The sequence below is a fragment of the Loxodonta africana genome, chromosome 3 (genome assembly GCF_030014295.1).
Source record: "Loxodonta africana isolate mLoxAfr1 chromosome 3, mLoxAfr1.hap2, whole genome shotgun sequence".
NCBI lineage: Eukaryota > Metazoa > Chordata > Mammalia > Proboscidea > Elephantidae > Loxodonta > Loxodonta africana.
The window spans coordinates 145,796,823-145,820,624 of NC_087344.1; the positions used below are offsets into that span (position 1 = coordinate 145,796,823).

The 23,802-nt window shown below is 39.4% G+C and overlaps 1 protein-coding gene across 3 annotated transcripts in view; it reads left to right on the forward strand.

Moving 5' to 3' along the window:
* TGFBR3 (transforming growth factor beta receptor 3) overlaps nt 1-23,802 on the forward strand; it is a 224,956-nt gene that overhangs the window by 1,724 nt on the left and 199,430 nt on the right. For 2 of the 3 annotated variants that reach the window (XM_023558416.2, XM_010598114.3), the window contains exon 2: nt 20,439-20,619. In XM_023558416.2, the coding sequence (XP_023414184.2) occupies nt 20,532-20,619 (88 nt within the window). In that variant the 5' untranslated portion in view covers nt 20,439-20,531. Of the gene's footprint in view, nt 1-10,842; nt 12,121-20,438; nt 20,620-23,802 lie in introns of those variants that run through there. The other variant, XM_023558415.2, reaches the window with a different exon arrangement.

Below are 23,802 nucleotides of genomic sequence, written 5' to 3' on the forward strand. Positions count from 1 at the left end.
TAACTTTTTTTTTTTTTAATCCAAACTGTGTGCCAGACATTCTGCTAAATGCTCTAATGGATACAGCCACACTTAATTCTCCCACCAACTCTGGTAAAAACATTATTCATAGCTCCATTGTACAGATAAGACACTAGAGGCTAAATTACTTGCTCAGGGTCATACACCACTTTCTATTAGCTCTGTCGGAGAGTAAGCTTAGTTGCTCAGTGGAGAGCAACGAGTGTGGTTAGATTTGTGTGCAGTGAGCCCATGTATCTTCCCTGTCTCAGCTTCCCATTTGAAACACTAATGGGGTATATGTGATTAATTTATGTGATATACGTATGGGGGTATCAAATTATAGGTTTTCTGAAACTGGCTCAAGATAATTATAAGTTGAACTGACTTAATTAATTTAGATCTTTATTCTTAATTCGTTTTATGAATTCTCTAGACATTGCTGACCAGCATTATTTGGCTTCCATAGGAAACAGCTTGAGTTTGGCATAGGAGGCTGGGAAATAATTCTTAGCCCCTAAAGGGCTATTAAAATTAAATTAATTTCATGCCATTGTGTCAGTTAAAGGATGTTGTTCTGTTTCTCGGTGTTTTCTGCTTTTGGCTTTAGTTCTGCATTGTTTAGTGGTTCAAGGATTCAGCATATTTTTGCCCTTCGGTTTGTCTTTGTCAACTTTAATTTTTCCCATTTTGGTGGAATCTGACTGTTATATGGCAGCTTTGCTTAACAACTGTTGATTCAGCTCATGTTTTAAAATATCACCAACCTGCTTTTGAACACCATTACTTCAAAAGCAACCCCTGGGGAATTCATTGTTATTTTGAACATTAGCCAATAGGGGGAGCATAATACACTATTGATGTCTATAAGGCACCTAAACCAGTTTAGAGTATTAAACATACATCTCAGAAGTGGAAAATGTTACTGCTTTATCTAGCAAAACAACCAAGTTGCTTTCGGAGTTTACGATGGAGAACTGGATTTAATTTCAACTGGTTAAAATAAGAATGACTTTGAGGAGAGGGAGTATATATTTGACATATGTCAAGAACTCTCGTGGCTGGACAGATGTTAAATATACACATGTAGGTTTTTGCAGTTTGTTTTCCTTAACAGGTGTATATTTTAAATTATTTTGTGTCATTTTAACGATACTTCAAATTTTCTAGGAAGGCTGACAGTCCAGAGAAATCCATTGTGAATCCTTTTTTGTAATGTTCCTCATTTGTCTTTTGTAGAAAACTAGATATAGGGAATTTGCATTCAGGAAGGTTGGGATACTCACAATCTTGTCTTTCATTAACATCTTCCAAGTACAAGACAATAAGGGATTGTGATCCTGTAAAAGGGGTGGGCAGTGGTGGAATTCTCCCCTTCCGTGCGTGAGACCTGGGCTCCATTCCTAGCCAGTGCACCTCAAGTGCAGCCACCACCCCAGCGCAGCTTGCATGTTGCTATGGTGCTGAACAGGTTTCAGCAGACCAGGAAGAAATCCAGTGAAAACCCTATGGATCACAATGGTCTGATCTGCAACCGATCCAGTGGGTAGCCCAGCATTGGGCAGAGTTTTGTTCCCTTGTGCATGAGGTCACCATGAGTTGAGGGCAGACTCAACGGCAAGTAACAACAGCCTCCTGAGTAACAGTCATTAATTCTATTTGTGCTCTTCAAAGGCGTGTATTTTAATATAGTAATAGTTCAGAAGTATATTGTGTAGGTGTGATGTGTCTATAGGCACTCATATCTGTAAATATAAACAGTACTTAAGAATTAATCTGCTTGGAAAAATAGTCAAATCAACTCCTTTTAAAAAAAGGTTTTCAATCTTTGCAATTTTCTCTCTTGTTTCTTGTTGTTGTTAGGTGCCGTTGAGTTGATTTTAACCTTTTGGTTAAATCTTGGTTAGCAGCCAGCACTTACCTGTTTGTGCCACCGGGGCTCTTTTTGTTTCTTGTGTAGCTCTTTCTATAGTATTAATTTAACCTTATTTCATTTACCAAGTTAGGATCAGGTGGATCCCATTTAAAAATAACTTTCAAGTTTAGTCCCTTCTTTCTAAATCCCAGCATTGCACTCACACTTCAGAGTAGCATTTTATTTAGGATTTAATTTAGTCTTCCATGCTCTGATTAGCTTACTCGTTGAGCAGACATTTATCAACCCCCTACTCTTTTTTTTTTTTTTTTTTACTCTTATGGTTCCTGGTTTTAGAAACTGGCAAATTAGTGCTCTTTCAATCATCAGATAGTAGGGGGCCAAGACTCCTTATGGGGCTTTGTCATGGAAAGCCTTTATGGATGGACAAAATTGGGTTGCTTGAAGGAAACTATTGTCCCATTCTTTTTGAGACCCAAAAGAATACATCCTTTCCTTTTGCATGCAAATTTCACGGTACCTTGTAAAAAGGCAGGTGGCTACTTTTCTGGGGCCAGATTCTGGGCCTAAGAGCCCAGGGAACTCCATTGTCCTTTGAGTGCTAAGAAGGTGATCACTGCTGACTTCTTTAGTACCTAAGGGGTGACCAATTTCCTGGGATCGTAAATCTGTGGAAAGTTCTGACTTTACATTTTAAGCTTAACAGACGGAGCAGTTAGAATTTACGGGAAAACTGGTAAGTATTAACATTGCTGTAATATTTTTCCTGGATGATTCTGCTCTGTGGTCATTTTGAATTATCCTCATTCTTGATAACTCATTTTGAAAATGTGTGTGTGTGTGTGTGTGTGTTTTGGTTCTTTCATTGCTATTGGACAAAGAAGAACAAGAACAACAACAAAAAACCAGATTTGTTAGTAGACAGCAGTTTTTTTTTTTTGTTTAATATATTTTCACTCTTAACAGTTATTTTAAAACTGCTTTTATGGCCGATTCAGTCTGTCCACTGGAGCATTTCCTTTGTATTTTTAAACTTTAAAATTTTTTTTTGAAATTTAAAAAATGGTAATGTCTTTGAAATTTGCATAACTCCAGTTAGATATTTTTAGGGATCTTAAAAGCAGTGAAATTTCAATTAGCCTTTCATAAATTCAGTGAGGGCGTTTGTGGTTTTGGAACTAAATTACTGCATCAAGATCTGTGGCAGTCATTTTTCTGGTTCCAAATCTTCAGAGTAACACTTGAAATGATAGCGTTGTCTCTGTAGCATTATAAAACACAAGCTGTTGCTAATTTGTTTGGTTTCTAGTCAAGCTGAAATAAATCAACACCACTTGGAAGGGCCTTACAAAAAGGATCTGAGTCCATTTCCTGGGCTCTGTCCATTTCTAGATTTCTTGTTTTATATCTTTTGAAATAGCACATTTGTTTGTTCACCGACGTTGAGTGTTACTTTCTCTGCCTGAAAAGACCTTGCTTAAGATTTACCACAGATTTCTGAGCATTCTGCCCCCCCAGCTTAGAGACAGTGATGGTTTTTCTCTTTAAACCAAGATGTGTGCAATATTTAGTGCCTCAGGCAACACTAATAGAAATGTTTGTGTGAGGCTACTCTCGTTTGGATCTTCTGCTACATTTCTTTATTCAGTTTTATAGGCCAAAGATCAAGACAATCATCAGGATTGTCCTGGGAAGTTGGAAACGTGAGCCCCGGGACCATGCCCTCAGGCCATGATATCTCCTGTGTAAGATAATTATAGGAAAAAAAAAGTTAATGTTTGGTGTTTGTGCTGGTGACTCCTTTATGCTGAAAGCGTCTTAAAGCCTGGGAAGAGGACACTGAGTGATACGTAGAGTTTGGCAAAGTTCCTTTTTAGAAATTAATGTTAAACTGTTGCCACAATAATACTTTAGAATTAATTCTGAAATGTTGGCTGTCTTCACTTTAAGATGGTTATACAGAAGCATATACTCTCCTTACCTCTTGGGAACTTGACTCTGGGAGAAGAGGGTTTCAGGTTTGGGTGCTGTTTGTAGGATGAAGAAGCACCTGCCCTTCTGTCCTTCCAAGCATGTAATTTGTTTCCCTAGTGCAAGCTGAAGGTCAGGTTTTAGCGTGAGATTACAGATGGATCATTTGTAGAAAACACATGAAAATTGAATAGTCCCAGAAAAAGTGATGTTTTTGTAAAAATAAGTTTTATGTAATACTAGTCCTCAGGCTCTCCTTATGAGCACGTTGCCCTGGGAGGAAGTCTTCAGTTTTAAGGGCATGATGACTGACTGACCATAGTTGATGGATGAGAACACCAAATGGGCCATGTGGAGGGTCTAGCAAAACTTTGCATTTCTTTTTTAGTCTCACTGTTATGCTATTTTATTAATGGAAACTTGATAAATACTTAATTCCATTTGGTTTATGAAATGATTTCCTTTTGGGAGTATAATTCTGTTAACATTTTTAGTGATTTATATGTTTGGACAGTATGAAATTGGTCCTTGGATGCAATAATACATTGGTGGCTATTTGCTAATTTTTCTGTAATTAACTAACTATTTTTTTTATGATAATTGCTGGAGCAGAATGTGGCTTTCCCCCCCCCCCCTTCTCACACTTGGAAGGCTATTTGAGGTGAAATACTTGGGTTCCAACCTTAAAGCCTTGTGTTTATATAGTGCTCTGAGGACTTTTGTGTGATACTGTGTTGTTATGAGTTACCTTTTTTTTTTTTCTGATTTGTTCTTTAAAACAAAAAAACACTTAAACACAAAACTCTCTCCTGAGTGTCCATAACAAATAAATGTCTTATTTTGTTAGATTAGACTTTGTACAGTTGGCTGGCAAATTAAATTCAATTTTGGGGGAAAGCACCATTGACTCATTACATACATTTTGCATCATTGCAGCATAAGGTCTTCCCTATGTGCGTGGGAGAAGTTTCTGATCTTCTAAATGGGCATGTTTACTATTGCTGGTGCATATCTTTTTGCCAAAGCTTTTCTGGAGAGTTTTCTTATCTTAGTGTGTTTAGAGAGGCAGTTATTGGTCGTGTATTTATACACGTCTGAATGAAAAAAATCTTAGGCTTATGACCTGTTTTCTGAAGACTCACCCATCTTTTTAATTTTAATCCTTCACACACATTATTCTTTACAGTTGCTGTACAGTCACTGGATACATTGTATTTTTGATATGGGAGTCTGGGGGAAAGATGATCTACTTGATATGTTTCACATTTTTCCATATTTATGCCTTTTTCAGTTTGTGGCATCTTTATTTGATCATTTAAGTGGTTGCTCTCTAAGATATTCGAAGTTTTAATTTCATTCAGTGTGTGGGCTAATAAAGAGGTTTCCTGTAGAACCAGTTCTACTAAATTCTTGAAAGTGCATCCAGAAAGTGTCCATTATAGGTAGCATGCTGGGTGGGGCCTTTGGTAATGTTTTAAATGGGAGATAGATGAACACAAAGCAGGATTCCAATTCAGTTTTTAAATGGGGAGTAAGGGTGGGGGCTGAGGAAAAGGAGTGTCTGTAATTGGTTAGGAGAAAATTCATTTTTGCATAATAATAAGGGATTTAAATGTTTTCTTTGAAATTAATGTATGTCTCAAGTAGGTATGTAGGTGAGAGGCTTGCAGAAGAAATTCTGGTAAGGTTGAGGTTCTATAGTTGGCAATTGTTATAGCCCTGAAGATCGTGTTCTCTAAAGCCAGGAAAAAAGCAGTCTGTTTCCAATTATATATCACAAAAATAGTGAAATTAAGCCAAGAAAAATGATTATTTGGGGGTTGGGTTACTTTTTTTGTAAAGGGGAAAGGACATTTAAAAAAATCTGCTAGTTTTTCTGTTGGCTTTCAGATTTTTTGCAAACTTGCTATAGTTGGAAAATAAGAATAATTTTAGGATTAAAGGCTTTCTCTTTCTTCTGCTCCTCTTTGTTTCTCAGAGAGCAAATAGAAGAACAGTTATGCAGCTTCTGCTGACACTGAGGGACTTGGTCCCATTGTTTTGGGACCCAGTTTATGTTTCTGGTAAAGCCTTCTGTCTGACTGGTGCCAGGTTATGGGCTTACAGCATCCTCCTTGGTAGTTGGTGCTATGGTTTTTTGTTACACTTTTTACCATGCTTTGAACTGAAATGCGGTTCGAATTGCTTAGCTAGCACCTCAGTGTTATTCTGCTGGGGGAGGAAAACTAGGAATGCTTGTGTGAGAAGAGCATGGAGGTGAGAAGTCTGACTGGAAGTTGGACGATGTGTGGGTGGAGATATTGTCCTCAGCACTTGTCAGAAGCAACTAGCCTTTCTGAATGCCTGCTGCTAGTTTCAGGATTAGTGGTCCCATGAGACCCAGGTGTTAACTAAGAAATCTCCTTTCCACCACCAGAAGATCACCACCAGCAGATCTGAGTTCCGGTTTCTCACACCTCGCTTCTCCACAGAGTGTTGAATAAAACTTTCCTGATGGTGCAGAATCTTTGATAACAACATCGTCTTGTCAAAGCTGGAGGTGTTTTTGTTATTGGCTCTTTTCTTCTCACCTCCCATTTACTCCTCAGCCTGCTCAGGCAGGCTCCCACGCCCACCACACCATGATGCGGCTAGTGAAAAGGTGCAAAGTACACAATTCTTTGCTTGTTTTCAGTCAGCATCTTAATTGTCCTTTCCTCCATGCCTTTGCTACTTTGCCCATTTGCTCTTTTCCTCATGTTTTTTTCCCCCACTGGGTTTCCTTGGGGTTACTTCTCCTGTTTTTCCTCTTATGTTTCTGATTTCTCTTCTGTCTTCCTTTTCAGTGCTTGATCCGTGGGTGTTAGTATTCTCCAAGGTTCCATTTTCCCTTTCTCTTCTCAGTCTGCATTCAGTTGCTCATATTTTCATGCCTCAATGGCCACGTCTATGTCAGTAACTCTTGATTTTATATTTCATACCTTTTTTTTTTTTATTTCTAGCAGCCAATTGGATAGTGCCACCTGGTTGCTCTGTAGGTCTTTCGATTAAAGTTAAGTTTGAAACCCAACATGCTATTTCTCTGGGGTGAGTCCCACCTCTTTTATTTCCCATGCCAGTATAAGTACTAAGGTAGGCGCCTCAATCACACTGAACTTCCTTCCCAGAGATGAGTGATACCAATTCTGCAGGTGTTTTACCTTTTGGTAAATCTGTTCAATTGGCGTTTTCTTCTCCATCCCTAAATAAGTCTCACCTGGACTATTGCAATAATCTACTTTTGTTTTCCTGGCTTCAGTATCTCTATCCTCCAATTATTCATCTATTATCATTGGTACCTTCTAAAGCACAGGTCTGTTTTTTCTGTTTCTTGCATCTTAAATTTCTCTGCAGTTCCAGTGTCCTTAGCGTGGAATGTACAGTTATGAAGAATTTGGCCTCAACCTACTTTTTAAGCCATTTCTCTTTCTGCTTCCTCCATGAACCGTTCTATGCTCATACCAGACTTCTTCTGGTTTCCGAAGCATACTGTCTGTTCTCAAGCCTGGTTTTTTTTTTTTTTTTAATACTTGTCCCTCCTAGCATGCTTCTAGCTTTCTGTCTGGTGGTCCCCTGCTTACTCTTGTCAGATCCTCTGGTAAAGCTTCACATGCCTCCTCCTGGGAGCTGGCTGCTCCCTCCTTTATTTCTCTTACAGTGCTTCTCATGCTGCCCCATGAGAACTTGTTTTTTTCCTCTGCTAGATTGTGCACTTCCCTAGAGTCGGACTGGGTCTTAACCATTGTGGTATCCTGGGTGTGTAGCATGGGCCTTGCATATATGTTGTTGAATTGAATTCTTCAAACTCAGTTCTACTTCAGTTAAAGCTTTGGGGAAAGATCAGACTTATAGCCAATTCAAACTATAATGATAGAAATGACACAGCAAATCAACTCAGAATCATAGAGTTTAGGGTTAGAGTGGGGCTTAGAAATAAGCCTGTCCAAGTCCCTTTAAAGATGAGGACTACCAGGTCCACAGAGGTTAGGTGGCCTGCCCAAGATCACATAGCTGATTAGTAGTGTTTCCCTCCTTCCTCACTCTGCTGGCTATTCTCCACCCAGTAGCCAGAGTGATCCTGTTAAACCTGGTGTTCTACTCCTTAAGACCCTCTATTGCACCAATCTTTCTCACAGTAAAAGCTAACATGCTTACAATGATCTATAAGGCCCTGTACAACCAGCCCCACTCCCATGCCCGTTACTTCTTTGTACCACTTGGACTTCACCACGTCTGCTCTCAGGCTCACTCACTCTGCTCAAGCCACTTGGCTTCCTTACCGTTCTTTGAGCCTGCCAGACATGCTCCATCTCAGGGCCTTTGCATGTGCTGTTTCCTTTGTTAGAGTGTTCTTCTCCCAAATATCTATTGCGTTCCTTTAGGTCCTCAAAGAAACAAACCAAAAAAAAAACCTTACATACTTCCTATCCCCTTTCTCTTTTTTATTTTCCTTCCCAGCATTTATTTTTATTTAATATACAATGATATATACCTACTCCTCACTTATCGACTATCTTGTTATCTGGCATTTCACATTTATGATAATAGTAAAACATCTACTATCCAACTGTCTTGTGCATTAACAGTGTACATCAGGCAGTAACAAACACTGATGTATGCAGTGAGAATAACCCTGTCTGTGATGGTTATGTCACCTTGGCTGGGCCATGATTCTCAGGGGTTTGGCAGTTATGTAATGATGTAATTTGGCAACTATGTAATGATGTAATATGGCAGTTATGTAATGATGTAGTCATCCTCCATTTTGTGATCTGACGTGGTCAGCCCCCATTTTTTGCTTAATGCTGGTTTTTACATAATGACCTCGTCTTTGTAACCTAACTATATTTGTAACTGAAGAGTAGGTGTATCTTGTTTCTAGGGAGCCTGGTGGTATAATGGTTAAGCGCTCAGCTGCTAACCAAAAAGTTGGTGGTTCAAACCTGCCTAGTGGCTCCATGGGAGAAAAACCTGGCTATATGCGTCCATAAAGATTACAGTCCCAAAAACCTTATGGGGCAATTCTGCCCTGTCACATGGGGTCCTATGTGTTGGAATTGACTCGATGGCATCCAGCAACCACAGCAACAACATCTTGTTTATGGTCTGTCTACCCCCACTAGAATGTAAGCTCAATGAGGGCAGGGATTTTATATGTTTTGTTCCCTGTTGAATCCCCACACCTGGAGCAATCCTGGCATAGAGCAGGCAATCGTCAAATATTTTTTGAATGAATAAATGAATGAGAAAAAGCAAGGTTTTGTGGATTTCTTATTGCTCCAGTTAAATGTATGCACTTTTCTGAGGTCCACTTAAAGCATTAAAAAGGTCTGCCTGGGAGAAGGAGATTTGATTTTTAAAAACTCTCGTTCCAGACTTGTTAGACTAGAACTCTGACTGTAGCATAAAAATGTAAGATAGAGGAGGAAGTTATTGGCCGTGTAGAAAGCCAGCAACATAATTTAACCCTGGGATTCAAAACTATCAAAGTGAAAATAAAATGTCTTGAATGGAGCTAAGTTATCAATGACCCAGTTAAAAATAATTATAGCTACTGTTTTCTGAGTGCTAAGGCATTAAATGCTTTACATATTAACTCATTTACTTCTCAGGGAGATAGAATTATTATATCTACTTTACAGATGAAGCATGGAGAAGTTAAGTAACTTGCCCACAATTAGGGAGGTAGGGAGGGAGGATTTGAACCCTGGTAGGCTGTGAGGGTCCCACACGTCCCACTACAGTGTACTGTAGTCTGCTTCTTCCTCAGGACCTTTGCACTTGCTATCCCCACAGCCTGGGGTGCTCAGAGATGTTGACATGGCTCTGTGTCGCATTTCTATGCTAAAAGTGTCACCTGAGAGGCCTTTGCTGATCACCTTATCTAAAATTGCATCCCTCCTCTACTCACTCTGTCTTCTTTACATGTTTTATATTTCTTTCATAGGACTTAACCACCACTCAATACATTATATATTGTCTCCTCCTTTAGAAGGTAAACTCCTTGAACAACGGCCTTGAATAGCGACTGGCATATGTAGGTGCTGTCAAGTTCTGGCTCATAGCACTATAAAAAAGTAGGCGCTAATAAGTTTTCGTGTATTGCATTATTGGTTCAGTGGTAGAATTCCCACATTCCATGCGGGAGACCTGGGTTTGATTGCCAGATCCCAAAAAAATAAGCTAATAAAAATCCTAGAGATAACAGTGGCCTGATCGGTAACCACCCATGGTTTCGTTCCATTGTGTATGAGGTTGCCAGCTCAGTAGCAACTAACAACAACAGTAAATGATGGGTAAATGAATGAAGTAGAATAGACTGCTAACTGAGCTTTGCCACCCTGATTGTAAAAAAAAAAAATAGCTTGTCCATTGTGTCAGATCTAATCAAATTGCTCATCATCAGAAGGCAACTCTCCATGTAGGGCCTGGTTGGTGTCCATGGTGGTGCAGTAATTGGACACAACACCTACCTTTTTGGTCACCTGCCCTCCGCTTCCTTCTTTCCTTCTTCCTTCCTTTGAAGCTGTTTCTTGAGGAAATCCTGTGTGAAGCAGATAAAAGCATGGGCTGTGGACTCAGACAGACCTGGGCCCAAATTCTAGTATCACTGCTTGTTGGCTGGTGATCTTGAGTTACTTAGCATCTTGAAGTCTCACTTTTCTTACTATAAAATGTAGTAAAGGATATTTATCTCCTTTGATGCTGAAAGGATTAAATGAAAAACTAGAGCACATAGTACATGCTCAATGGATGGTCCCTTTGAGATGTTTTGTGAGATCAGAAGAAGAAATCAGAGCGATGACCTCCTATAGGAAGGCAAATGTGGTATAGACATGTGAACAACTGCAGAATAATTACAAAGCAACATGTGGACAAGTCTTGGCTTTGCTAGTAACTAGCTGTGTAACAGTGAGCCAGTCATTGAGCCATTCTAATTCTTGGTTTGCTAATCTGTAAAATTAAAGAGCTGGAGAGTAGATGTTATCTATTTCAAGCGTTCCGAGTTGGTTCTGAGTAGGAGATAACATGGTACAAGTTATACAAAAAATGTTAAGGAAACAGTATTCACAGTGGGATAGAATTAATCAGAAGTGGTTTTTGGAATGAGGTGAAGGGGAATGGGCAGAGTTCATGGATTTTGGGGAGTAGAATAAAAATGGGAGGTTTTGATAAAATGGGCAGATCTGACAAAATTTAGGTTTTGTGTGTTCTTACATTGCTGGGAAGATAATGTATTAAATATTTTTTTTTTACATAGTTATATGTTAAAAATAGCTAATGTAGTAGTAGTTTTTTATTTACACTTATGTGGTCAAGTTGAATGATTTTCTTGGATAATACTTTCCATTTTTGTTATGTCATTTCTGCAGGCTGTTACATGATCTTGCATTTTAAGTTTCCACAAGTGTGTCCGAAGTCTCATTTTATAGGAGGGATTCAGGATTAGTTGTTAGTCCGTATAATGACAGTTATAAGTAAGGTATAGAATAAAAGACTTTGTTGTTTAATCTCTTCATATCAGAGATAAGTTAAGACCCAGAAAGATGAAGCGACTTGTCTGAGCTTGTGGAATGCTCAGTTGCTGGAGGTGCTCCTGCCTCCTGCTCCTTTGAGGCTGCCTGAGGTATAAAGACAAAACAAAACAAAACAAATCTGTTGCCATCAAGTTGATTCCAACTCATAGCTACCCTGTGTGGGACAGAGTAGAACTGCCTCATAAAGTTTCCAATGAGTGGCATATGGATTCGAACTGCTGACCTTTTGGTTAGCAGCCAAGCTCTTAACCACTGTGCCACCAGGGCCCCCTGAGGTATACTTCTTTTTTATACACAACTCTTATTTGTTGGTTTGTTATTTGTTTTTGAGAAATGTTCTGATAATTTGCCACCTTTCCTTACTACTTTTTAATTGTAATGTGTAGAATAGTAATTATACTTGCTATGCATTATGGTCCCGTCATTGATGCCTACTGTATGCCATGTAGTGAGCTAGGTAGACTGTGATTCTTCTTCCTGGAGTGAACAGATGAGTGAGAAAGCTATACTTGGAAGAAAATAATTAAGATTTACCTGCAGGGTTGAATTTTACTGTAATTCCAGGTGTTCAAGTATAATTTCATCTAAGGGAGTCAGAAGAGGCCTTCCTGAAGAAGTAAGGCATATGTTGAGAACTGAAGATGTTAGAAAGTAGTCATGTTAGAAGGACCATGGAGGGAAGATGAGTTCCAACAGAGTGAATATCCCTTCTGAAAGGTGAGGGATTGGCCCTTTTGTGGGACTGAATTAAGGCTAGTGTGGCTGGAGTGTGGAGAGGATGGGTTTGGACTAAGTAGATAACATTCAGCAGCCATGTGAAGGGCTTTGGTCTTTATCCTAATAGTACTGAGCAACCATTGAAGGATTTTAATTCTTTTGGTTTTTTTGAACATTTTATTGTGGTTTGGGTTAACGTTTACACAGCAAATTTGTTTCCCATTCAACAATTTTTACACATTTTGTTTCGTGACATTAGTTAAAGTCCCCTCAGTGTGATAGCACTTCACCCACTTCCTTCCTCAGTTCCTGGTTTCCATTCACCCATCTTTCCTGCTCCTTCCTGCCTTCTGAACTCTGTTTTGGGGCATATGCTGCCCTTTTGGTCTCATTTGGTTGATAGTTCTGAGGAACACATTCTTCATGGGTGTTAGATCGTTCACGTTATAGGCCTGTCTATTGTTTGGCTGAAAGGTGATCTCTGGGAGTGGGTTCAGTTCCAGGTTTGAAGGCTGTCTGAGGGCCTTAGTCTCAGGAGTTCCACCAGTCTCTATCAGACCAGTAAGTCTAGTCTTTTTTACGAATTTGAATTTTGTTCTACATTTTTCTTCCACTCTCTACAAGACCTTCTATGTGATCCCACTCAGAGAGTCAGTAGTGGTAGCTGGGCACCATCTAGCTCTTCTGGTCTCAGGCTAGTGGAGGCTGTGATTCATGTGGTCCATTAGTCCTTTGGACTAATTATTTCCTTGAGACTTTGATTTTTTTTTTATTCTTCTTTGCTCTGGATGGGAAGAGACCAATAGTTATATCTTAGATGGCCACTCACAAGCTTATACGACCCCAGTTGTTGCTCACAAAAGTAGGATATAGAACATTGTTTTATAGACTATGTTATGCCAGTTGACCTAGATGTCCCCCAAATCTATGGTTCTGAGCCCTCAAGCCCAGTGACTTAGTCCCTCGAGATGTCTGGTTATGGCTAAGAAGTTTTCATAACCGGGCCCCATGCGTGCGCTACTATATACATTGGTATACTTGCAACACATACAAATGCATATGTAGAAATATCCTCTGCCAAATCTATATATGCTCATGGGTGTATTCCTGTACACCATACCACACCTGTTCAGCTTACACATCTACTTGTGTATCTACGTGTAAATTATTGTTTGTTATTTCTGTTACTGCAGGATTGTATATATAGTAGTATTTACTAGTATTACTTCCCACTGAGTCTTCTGTGGAGTTGCCACCTACAAGTTCATATGGTTCATGAGGAATCTTCCTCCTTTCTTTTTCTGCTACTAGCAGCCATAGCATGTTGGGACTTCAGTTAACCTTAGGTCTCAGAATAACAGTTCTCTTTGCTAGAGACAGCCTGCTAATGATAAATAATGATACCTTTTGTACTGTACAGGTACATTCCCATTTGATTCCTGAAACAACCCTATGATGTAGGTAAGGTTGGTTTGTTATCACCTTCTTACAAATGAAGAAACAGAGGCTTCACTCTGGTCTAAACCTCCATGCTTGTCTGACCTGCTTTAAGAGTCTTAACTGATCTTCTTCTGTCCACTCTGGCCTTCCTTCCATGCAGTATCCAAGGAAATCTTTAAAAGCCCAATCTGATCACGCTTAAATCCCTTTTTGAGCCTTATTCCTCCCGCCAGTGCCAGGAACCTACAGTGGTCCCTCTACCTGTAATGCCATACCTCACCTGACCCGTTAAACCTCTACTCCTCCTTCAGGTTGTGGAGCATTTATCCTTTTTCTTTAGAGTTCATTTCATAGGGTGTAATTACATGTTTGTGCTTATTCGATTGCTAGTTTCTCCCACTAGACTCTAAGCACACAGGGGCAAAGAACATGTCTCTTTGCTTTGCCTCTATACCCCCAGTGCCTAGCACATGAAGATTTGTTGAAAGAAGAAATGAAGATCAGGAAATTAAGTGTCTTGCCTAAAATAGTAAACGTTGCTACTTCTAGAATCTAAGCTTCATGAGAGCAGGATTTTGGGCTCCTTTTTTCACTGCTATTTTTATATCCTTGGCCTCTCGTACAGTACCTGGGACATATTAGGTCCTCAGTAAATATTTGTTGAATATGGGTAGTGTTTGGATGTGATTCCAAAGATTTCTTCTCCAAATTCAGGACTTTTCCCCTCCTTGCCGAGTCTGGCTGAATATGGGTATTTGGAGTTATCCAGTCTTTCTATGTAGTAGAGAAACCTGAAGGTTGCTGTTGTGGGTTTCTGTGTGTACAGGTCTTAAAGGGCATCCAAATGTCATCAGACAAACAACAGTATCTGTTCTACATCCTGTACACCCCTTTTTACAGGCTGCCAAGTTAGATATTCATGTCATCTAGCCTGTCTCTTTTCTAAATCCTGTGAACAACATGTTGAATAGCCATCAGACCAATTTCTCCTCCTGCTTTTTATTTAACCATTTGCAGACTTAACAGTGTATACTTTTTCCAAAAAGTTCACTTAAATGGCAGCTAGGGACATTTTAATGATCTGTTAGAAAACCATTTCATGGCTAAGGTACAGAAACCTGGGTATTATTTACTATTTGCGTTTAGGGAATGGTTATTTTTCATTCTGTTCAATATTATGTCAGTCTTTAACATCTTCAAATTTAGCAAATATTTTCCTAATTTTTTCCCCCTCTATTTGGAGGCTGCACAATATCAGTGTTAGGATCTGATGATGCACAGGTTGGTGCTTCATTTTGCCCTTTGCATTTTCAAAGAGCTTTGAGTCATATAGCACTACCAAGGATTGTTCACTTACTATGGCTGCCACCCACGGACCTGAAGTCAACTCACAGTTTGTGATCAGTAATGATTTGTGCCGGGTGCGTATGTCAACTTGGAAGTACCACTGTCCAGTGGTAGTCATGGTGGGCTCCTTGCTTTTGGAAAAAAAGTTGTGTTTTGAGAGGTTGAGTGTTGAGGGACAGAAGAACCCCCCCAATTTGTGATGACAGACCTGGAGCTGGGAGGCAGAGTAGTGGCCGCAGAAGTAGACCCGGTGTCTAGCACTGAGTACGCCATATTACTTTGGGCAAGCGTTGGTCTTGGGGCCTTGGGTTCCTCTTCATCAATAAAATTATGTTGATCTCTTTCAACTTGAAAAGCCATTCCTACGCCTTTGGAGTGTTAACTCATTTTATTGAGAAACTGATTGACTATAAGTTAATTGAGATTTAGCTCTGATATTGAATAATTCTCATGTGTATGGCTAGGTGTGTTAGCCATGTAAAGGTAGTCTTTTTTTTTTCTTACTGGTTCATAGTCTACTGCTACACATCCATTTTGAAACAATTTTCCTCTAACATAGAGCAAGATTTACTCTTTTAGAAAACACTGTCAACCCTGGGAATATTGCTACGCAGTCTTTTAAACATGAACATTGGTTTAACCCATGATGGTTTTAAGGACTCGCTTGGGTAGGCTTTTTTCGGCTAATCCTGGTCTTTATTGGTAGACTTTGTTGGATCACAGAGGAAGCTTGTGGGGCAGCACACTCAGTTTAATGGCCTCAGTAGTGTAGAAACAGGGCAACTCTGAAATTGGAAGAATCAGTAGTACATTCATCTGAATTTTTTTTTTTTTAAACCTGTTAATCTTTCAGAATCTTCTCCTGTTGATTTCTGAATACTAAAAGTGCTGATATTCTTTGAATGTGAATGGAGCACATTACTTTCAAATGTGGGCAAAATCATTATCACACAGCTGTTAACTGCCGTGGAGTCGGCCCTTGACTCACAGAGACTCTACGTACAACAGAACAAAATGCTGCCCAGGCCTGAATCATCCCCATGATCAGTTGTGGATTGGAAAGTTGTGATCCTTAGGGTTTTCCTTGGCTAATTTTCCCAAGTAAATCGCCAAGCCTTTCTTCCTAGTTCGTCTTAGTCTGGCAGTTGTTCAGCATCATAACAACATGCAGGCCTCCTCTGACAGATGGTAGTGGCTGTCCATTTTGTGCAGTGGCCAGGAATTGAAACTGGGTCTCCCACATGGAAAGTGAGGATTCTACCACTGAACCACCAGTGTCTCACATTACACAGTAGACCCCAAATTATTCTTTTTTCACCATCTCAGAGTATCTTCTTTGTATTCCTAAAGGAAGTGTTTAGTTCATCAAGTCCAGAGAGACCCACTGAGGTAAAAAATCCAGGATTGGGAGTACCCTGTCTTTGCAAAGTGTGGTACAACCTTAGAGAAGAAAGATAAGATTGTATTTCATTAGTTTTATTTCAAAACTATAAGTTTTTGGAAGGCTTTTATCAACCAGGATTCTTCTAGTCAGGGAACCAGCCCCTAAATCATCTGATGAGGCACTGATGTGTGCAAGGTTTGGCCAAAATTGGAATTTATGTGAATGAGTGTCCCAGCGACATGCTTCCATTCTTACTCTCCTCCACCTTATGATCCTGTCACCACACCACTGGGGAGATTAGATGAAAACCCTCCACAGTTTATTTTCTTTTTCAACAAATTACACTGTGGAGGAACTTTTAAGCTAAAAGAAGAAAAGCTCCCTCTTTGCTAGAAACAGCAGTGTGTAGTTTCAACTTGTCTTGGACTTCCTCAGAGATGTTTTAAGATCCGGTGTAAACTTGCTGTGGTTTGCTTTTGGGCATCAAGGTGTTTAACTTGGCTGTATTGTATCTGTAATTGCTGCATTTTAATAATTGCCCAATATTCTTGTCAGCAATTTGCAGTCTATTTTTTTAATAGAACCGTTTGCCTTTCTTTTCCACAAGGTTCTTTCAAACCTGATTTAAGCCCCTGGACTAAAGCGGCACAGCCCCACAGACCCTCTGCAGCTGTGGGTAGGGGGTACCACAAGCCCATTAAATATTCCCACACGCCTCATGCCAGTTATAATTCATGTGCCGTATAAAAATCCTCTGCGAGGCCATCTTCTTCTGAGATCTCCTTCTAGGACTTAGCTTTATAAAAATTGCCTTCAGTGTTTGCTGAAGTAGCATATTCTTTTAGTATCAGTCCATTCAGGAACTCTAAGTTTTTGAAAGGAAAAAGTAAGGACACGTTCTCTTTGCTCTTGTTGACTTTTTCAGTGAACAGAGAAGGTTTTCATTTCACCTGAGGAGATATAGTTTTATGGTGACAGAAATGCTGAACTTCAAGGGTTGGTTGAATTCAATTTCATGGCTTCCAAAATTATAATTCAGTCAGTTTTTGAGGCAAAACCATTGTGCCTCCAGTGACTTGTGCTTCAGCTTGACTGGCAGTTTTGTTCTTCAATGATTCCATTCTTCAGCTTATCTCCTCTTTTGTCTGTTGTGGGGTCATCGTGAGTCAGAATGGACTCGACAGCAGCTAACAACAATAACAATGTTTATTTCGCAGTAAACAAAAGATTGGACTGATTCTGAGACAGAACTTTACAGGTAGTTTAGAATTACCACACCTAATAAATAACCACACCCTAATTTCTCTACTTTATCCATATAAATACCCATTACTGTCCAGTCGATTTCGACTCATAGTGACCCTATAGGACAGAGCAAAGCTGCCCTGTAGGGTTTCCAAGGCTATAAGTCTTTATGGAAGCAGACTGCCCTAGCCTTCTTCCATGGAGCTGCTGGTGGGTTCAAACTTTGACCTTTTCGTTAGGGACCCAAGAGCTTAACACTGCACAGAGCTCCTTGTCCATATAAATACACCAAATGAAATGGGCAAGTAGTGATAATAATGTTGTGTTGTCAGTTCCAGTGCATGGTGATCCCATGTGTTACAGATTAGAACTGCTTCATAGGGTTTTCTTGGCTGTAATCTTCTTAACAGAAGCAGATTGTCAGGGCTTTTCTTCCGTGGTACTGCTGGGAGGGTTCAAACTGTGAACGTTTAGGTAAACAGTCTAGTGCACACCTGTTTGTGCCACCTAGGGACCTTTGATTGCTTATTATGTGTTCTAGGCGCTGTTCACAGCACTTTATATATAGTAACTGTTTTAACCCTCTTAACAGCCTATTGGATAGATTCATACATGAAGAATGACCTGCCCAATGTTATCCACTTGGTGGGTGGCAGAGCGGATTTACACCTAGGCAGGCTTTTAACCACTATCCTACAACCTATATTCTGTTGTTATACATAAGATCACCATGAGTAGGAACCTATTTGGTGGCAACTAACAACAACATAACCTATATATCCTGTTCATACTAGCCTTTTAACCACTATCGTATTCCAAGATTTTACCGTAGTACCTCCTGCATATATAATAATTCAGTCTTCAGGTACATCTAAGAGATTCTTTTTTAAGTTAAAACCTTGTTGTTATTACTTTGAATAGGCAATACTTGTACATGGTACAAATCCCAAAAGAGAATTTAATGAAAAGGTTCCTGCTCCCTCCCACCCCAACCCCTCAGTTACCCTATTTCTTTCCTTTTCAGAGGCAACTAGTGTTACTAGTGCAAAGAGCCATTTTGAATATCTTTTCTCAGAACACTTGATGTAACGTACTAAGACAATGTAATTAGAAACTCGTTTTGCCATTGTTTTTCAATTTTTTAAACTGTATCTGCAAGCACACAAACTTGCTTTTTCTCTGAAGGTAGTAAGTTGTTTGGATGTTATTTCCTGCGCGAAGGTAACAAGGCTGCAACCCCCAGCTATATGAGAGGGTTCCTGGTGACACCATGATCCTACCTTGCCCAGGGCTTTGATCAGGCATGGTCTTTGAGCTTTTATCCAGTTATTGGATAACTTTTATTTCTGACAAGAAGGAACCATGTCTTATTGTCTTTGAAGTACTAGCTCCTTGCATGGTACCTGGGACATAAACCAAACCAGTTATCATCAAATTGATGCTAACACGTGGCCACCCTATATGTGTCAGAGTAGAACTTTTTTCAATAGCTGATTTGCCGGAAGTAGATAGCCAGGCCTTTCTTCCTTAGGTGCCACTGGGTGGACTCAAACTGTCAATGTTTCAATGAGTAGCCAAGTGTTAACTCTTTGTACCACCCAGGGACTCTGCCTGGAACATAGTAGGTACTCGGTAAATGTTTGTTGAATTGAACAGCTTCTGTGGGTTGTACCAGCTCCAGGGATATAAGGCTGGAAAATATTCTGTGGAATATCTGAATGAGGTAAACTTTAGGGTCACGGAAGGGCTACTAAAGCTAACCACCATGCATTTCTTCATTCAAGGTTACCTTTTAGATCCTCCAGTCTAGTAACCAGGCTGTCTCAGATAGGGTTGAGAGGCAGGGAAGACTTTTCTCCTGTTGAAACATTGGCAAGCAGTTGAAATAAGAATCGTTCCTTTTTCATTTTTCAGAATAATTCTGAGTGTATTTTAATTGATCTTCTGTGATAACCTTGTGATTGTAACATTAGATTGAGTCTTTGATCACAGTTGATTGTGTTTTCTTGCTGACACTAGGGAATGCATGTATCAAGTATCATCGATTACTTTAATGCCACGAAATAAATGGTGATATTATATTACAGGTGTAGCTTGCTTTTCTTCTATATTCCTAAAATTTTTACATAAAACCAAAAAGATGTAAAATGTCAAAAAGAAGCATGTCATTTGCAGAGTACTTGCCATAAAAATCTTTATTAGGTACTGTAATCACAACCCTCCCTACTCCCCACTTCCGTTTGCATTAGTGCTATCTTGGCATTTTTTTTTGTACTTTAGATGAAGGTTTACAGAACAAACTAGCTTCTCATTAAACAATTAGTGCACATATTGTTTTGTGACATCGGTTACCAACCCCATGACATGTCAGCACTCTCCCTTCTCGACCTTGGGCTCCCTATCAACAGCTTTCCTGTCCCCTCTTGCCTTCTAGTCCTTGCCCCTGGGCTGGTGTGTCCTTTAGTCTTGTTTTGTTTTACGGGCTTGTCCAATCTTTGGCCAAAGGGTGAGCCTCAGTAGTGACTTCATGACTAAGCTAAAAGGGTGTCTAGGGGCTATACTCTCGCGGTTTCTCCAGTTCCTGTCAGGCCAGTAAGTCTGGTCTTTTTTTTATGAGTTAGAATTTTGTTCTACATTTTTCTTCAGCTCTGTCCGGGACCCTTTATTGTGATCTCTGTCAGAGCAGTCGGTGGTAGCCAGGCACCATCTAGTTATACTGGACTCAGTCTGGTGGAGGCTGTGGTGGTTGTGGTTGTCTTGGCATCTTTTAAGATAAATTTCTTATCTTACACTTTTCAGAAATTATCCATCTAGCCTTAATGTGTGTTTGTTTATGAAAAGTTTTTATATTAAATTTTTCTTATTGAAATTTGTTTGTGTGTTTTTTTTTTTTTTTTTACAGGTAATTTTAAAATTGGAAAGAGGGGATTTTAAAGCTACTTCTGATTTGCAAAGATTGTCTGTGATCTGGAGAACTACAGGCTGAGGTTACTGGATGAGACACATTGTTGGAGAATTAAAAATGACTTCTCGTTATGTGATCGCCTTGTTTGCCCTGATGAGTTCCTGTGTAGTCACTGCAGGTAAGTTGCATAACATAAACTACATGTTCACTATATTCTTTTGGATCTGTTTTTCCTCATTTTCTTCAGTTTAGAAGAATTTAGACCATGTGATGTTTATGCAAGACTTGAGTATTCATGTTCTTTAGGGAGAGAAAGTATTTGACTACGATATAGATACTTGGAGCCCTGGTGGTACAGTGGTTAAGAGCTAGGGCTGTTAACCAAAAGGTCAGCAGTTTGAATCCACCAGCCACTCATTGGAAACCCTATGGGGCAGTTCTACCCTGTCCTAGAGGTTTGCTATGAGTCGGAATCGACTTGACGGCAATGGGTTTGGTCGGGTTTTTTTTTTTAGTATAGATGCTTATAGGCATAGTATCTTCGCCTATGCTATATTTTACTAGGCTGTGACTAGCCATTCTAATGTTGGTGATGAAGATATCTAACCCTCAGTGTTGAGGTGGGTAGAGAACAAATATGCTAATGTTTAATCCCACTTAATTTTGTTACATGCATAGTATATATTTACGTTCTTGTTCCTAAATAAGAATTTCAAGAAGCCTTTTTGCTCTTTATTACATAACAAGTAGACCTTCTAGATAGAGGTAACACTTCCAGCATGGGTTGCTTGGGAAGTATTGGATTTTGCCTTTTACAGATATTTTAATATGTAACATTTTGTTGGCCTGATTCTCATGTTAACTTGGAAATACACTGTGCTTCCTGGAGGTAAGAAGAAGCAAATGACTTGGTTGGAACAATACTGCTTAAGTAAGAGTATCTCCCCCACCCCAAAATCTTTTAGTCTTCAAAATGAAATTTAACAAATCTAGGAGCTTAAATTGCTGCATTTTGTTTTAATTTACTCTGCCTTTATCCTTTAATGAGCTACATAAAACTTATTTGTTGGACCAGTTCGGGAAATTGACTAGTCTCAACAAGAAAAGCATTGACTTGGAGAATGATTAACCTCTTGATTTTGACTATTTAATGGCAAATACAGATGAGACGAGAGTGATAATAATTACCATTTGTTAAGTGGGTATTATGGCCAGGCACTGGATTAAACAATAAAGAATGTAAAAATCAGTAAGAATAACCTTATTTAATAGGCTTGTTTAATCATCATACCAGTGCTCAAAAAAATGCTAGGTAGATACAATTATTTTTCCCATTTTATAGATGATGAGATATAGAGAAATTAGGTAGCTTGCCCAGTATTATGTAGCTAAGAAGTGGAGGAACCAGCTATTACATCCAGGTTTTCCATCTGTGCTCTTAATCTCAGTGTTACACTGAAGAATCCATACTGTAATTAAGGCGCCAATAGACTCAGACAAGGGATTGTATATAAACATAGACTGAGTGAAAGCTAGTTGGCAGAAATTGGTTTATGAGATTCGGAAGCAGAATGTCCCCCTTATGGCAAGTATCTTGAATGTTGCTAGGTTGCTTTTTTTTTTTTTTGGAATGTCATTGTGTGAATTTGAACTGCCCTTATCTATATTACTGTCTGTCAGCAGTTTCATTTCATCTCATGATTGAGGAGTTACTTGCCTTTTAGCCCATGCGTTAAAGTGGAACTTAATTAAAACTTACTGAAAAGTGTAGCAAAAAAAAAAAAAGGTGACGGGCAAAAAATGGCTTGATGGAAAATTTACTGTTTTGATGACAAAATGTATAGTCACACCTGGTGGGTTTGAGGCAGGGTTTTCTGCTTTCATTAATGCCTGGGTCAGACTGAAAAACACAACCGAAGAGGGCACTAAAGAAGGGAAAATGGTGAGTCTGATGACTCTACATCCCCTTGATGTGTTTGATAGTGAATAAGTTTGCTTAAGTTTTTTCTTTCTTTTTCAAACCATTGGGAAAATATTTCTTCGTGTGTATACACATTCAAAGCTTTGCTGAGGTGGAAGGTATGGTAGAATTAAAGATTTTATCACAACATGAGGGAACTGATCAATAGTATAAGGTAGGGATGCCTTTTTGGTTTTGAAGTTTGTTGGTTGTTCCCATTTGAACAACCTATTGGGGCAGGTGAATGATTGGGGCAGGTGAATGAAGAAGAAGGGAGAAATGTTCTGTGTACAGATAACCAGTAGCTTTCTATTAATTTTTTTTTTTTTTTACTGGAAGCTTTCTATATAGTCTCAGCATACTTTACGAAATGCTTTTTGGGTTTTTCTGTATGAGCTGAACTTCAGGAAGATGTTAATAATAATAATGAATATTTATAGGGTAACTGCCATCTGCCAGGCCCCATTCAAAGTATTTTACATGTATCATCTCCTTTCATCCTCATAACTACCCTATGAAGTGTAAGAACATTGATTATCCTCACTTTACAGTTGAGGAAACTGAAGCACAGAGAAGCTAAGTAACTTCCTTAAGGTCACACAACTGATAAATGATGGATTTAACCACAAACCTAGTTAGTCTAGGTCTGGAGATTAAGCCTTTAAGCCTCTGCACTATGAGGAAGTATTGATCAGAAGGGCAGTTGTTTTAAAAGAAGGAGTTTTGTTTTAAAATAATGATAATGAGTTTACTTTGAGCTGTCTATGCCCCCTTGAAACATCAAGTAAATTATTTAGTTACTGAGTCCCTACTAAGTGCAAACCACAACTAGTCACTTTGAGACATCCAAAGAAATGTAAGGTTCATCCGTTCTTTCAAGTTATTTGTATTTTAGTTTGACGTATAAAATATAACCATGTAACAATCAATATATGGTTGAGTGCTAAGTCAAAGCCAAAAAACCTCAGAGGAGTCAGAAGGAGAAGCCCTCGTGGGGTAGAGCAGTCAGGGAGGGCTTTATGAAAGTGCCAGCCCTTGAGCTGTGAGTTGAAGGCTGGGTAGAATCTAGCAAGGGAAAGCCTCTGGGGTGTCCAGATGGAGACTGTGCTTAGCACAGTCTGTGGCACTTAAGCGCTTGATATTCTTCTGATGAGTGAAAGAGCTGGAGAACTGGTGTGGGCATGTAGTTGGAGGTCTGTTTGGAAAGAAGGATGGGAGGAGATTGTGGAGGACCTTGGATCCAGAATCAGTCTTGGGGATTTCATTCTGAGGTTTGAATTCTTTCTTCTTCCATCCTCCTGTAACCAAAGGCACACACTGTTTAATCCTGGAATTAAAGCTGTGGCCTCAAAAAAAAAAAAAAAGAGGCTGAGGATATGACCTCATTAGCTGCGAATGCAA